General features: G+C 48.3%; 1 protein-coding gene across 1 annotated transcript in view; it reads left to right on the top strand.

Moving 5' to 3' along the window:
* Positions 1 to 101, top strand: part of LOC146589198 (chloride channel protein ClC-Kb-like) — a 4,410-nt gene extending 4,309 nt beyond the window's left edge. Inside the window, exon 13 of the mRNA XM_085316657.1 lies at positions 63 to 101. Coding sequence (XP_085172783.1) covers positions 63 to 101 — 39 coding nt within the window. The remainder of the gene's footprint in view (positions 1 to 62) is intronic.
* The last annotated feature ends 1,239 nt before the right edge of the window (positions 102 to 1,340 follow it).

Raw genomic sequence — 1,340 nt, 5'->3', positions numbered from 1 at the left:
GGGGGGGGGACACGCCGGGGACGCGCAGTGCGCCGGCTCCGTCCGCTCCTTCCCTCTTCCAGCTGCGGAGAGCCATCGAGGAGCTCGCCGATCCCAAGTGACGCCGCTCATTGTCACTGCCATCGTCACCACCGCCATCACCACCACCATCATCATCACCACCACCATCATCACCGCCATCATCATCATCATCATCCCGGAAAAAAAAATGCCCAGGAGCACCCCGAATCCCACCAAGCTGCACAGTGGCAAAGGGACCCAGGCGTCCGGGCCGCTCCTTGTCTTGCCCCCCCCTCCCAGGGTTTTAAAGGCTCAAACTATCCATTTTTGGCCCTGAGCCGGAGCCGCTGACTCATCCGCTTTCTTCCCGAGTTTTCCTCCTCCCAGTTATTTTCTGCCCCCCCCACGATGAGCCGGCTCCTGGTCCGGTTTTGTGGGAGCAACAGCAGTAATAATAATAATAAAATTTCATTGGGGGAAAAAAAAATCGTTCTTTTTTCCACCCCTCCTAGTGTTGCCGGTGCAGATCTGTCAGAAAAAAAGCTGGATAAACCCCCTCCGCTGGCGCTTTTCCCAGCTGCAGCATCCCGAAACTCCGCTCCCAGGTTGGGGAAAGCCCGCCCAGTTTGGGCAGCAATCTCCACCAGTCACTCTGCTACAGCAAGGAGCTGGGGGGAGGGGGGGGCAGGATTTTTTTTTTTTTTTTTTAAAAAAAAACCAGGCAATTTTATTAAAATCAACCTCACAAAAGTACATCTGTTAAACCACTTGGTGGTGGGAGGGGAGGATGATCCCAGCGACGTTTTGTTGTTGGTTCCCCCCCCACACACACACACACTTTGGTGATGGTGAAAAATCTGGCAAGATTGATTACTCTCAATAAATATAAAAAAAATATAATAAATTATGGGTTTTTTTTAAAAAAATAGAGGAAAAAGGGAACACTAGCAGAATAGCAGACAGCTTTAAGGTGTGGGGGGGAAAGGAATAAAGAGCAGGATCGTGGCATGGCACAGACAGAATAAATAGAGGAGACAAAAGGAGAAGCCAGGCTGGGGGCAAAGCCCTGGCACTGGGCAGAGAAAAACGAAGGGGGAAGAAACAAAACAAAAAAAAACAAAACAAAACAAAAAAAAAAGAAAGAAAAATTAGAGAAAAAGAAGGGGGAGAAATCCCCCCAAACTAGTAAGAGCAGTGCCTGGCCCACACGAGGCACTTTTAAATTAAAATATAGGGAAACCGGCCGCCCAGAGATTTAAGAAATATATATATATATAAAAAAACTGTTTTATCCTGGCGGCCGGCGCCCGCGTTTGAAATTTTAACTTTTTTTTTTTTTT

This window comes from Rhea americana, unplaced genomic scaffold (assembly GCF_003343005.1).
Source record: "Rhea americana isolate MKP2758 unplaced genomic scaffold, rheAme1 scaffold_478, whole genome shotgun sequence".
NCBI classification, from domain to species: Eukaryota; Metazoa; Chordata; class Aves; order Rheiformes; family Rheidae; genus Rhea; species Rhea americana.
This window is presented reverse-complemented; position numbering and strand designations above follow the sequence as displayed.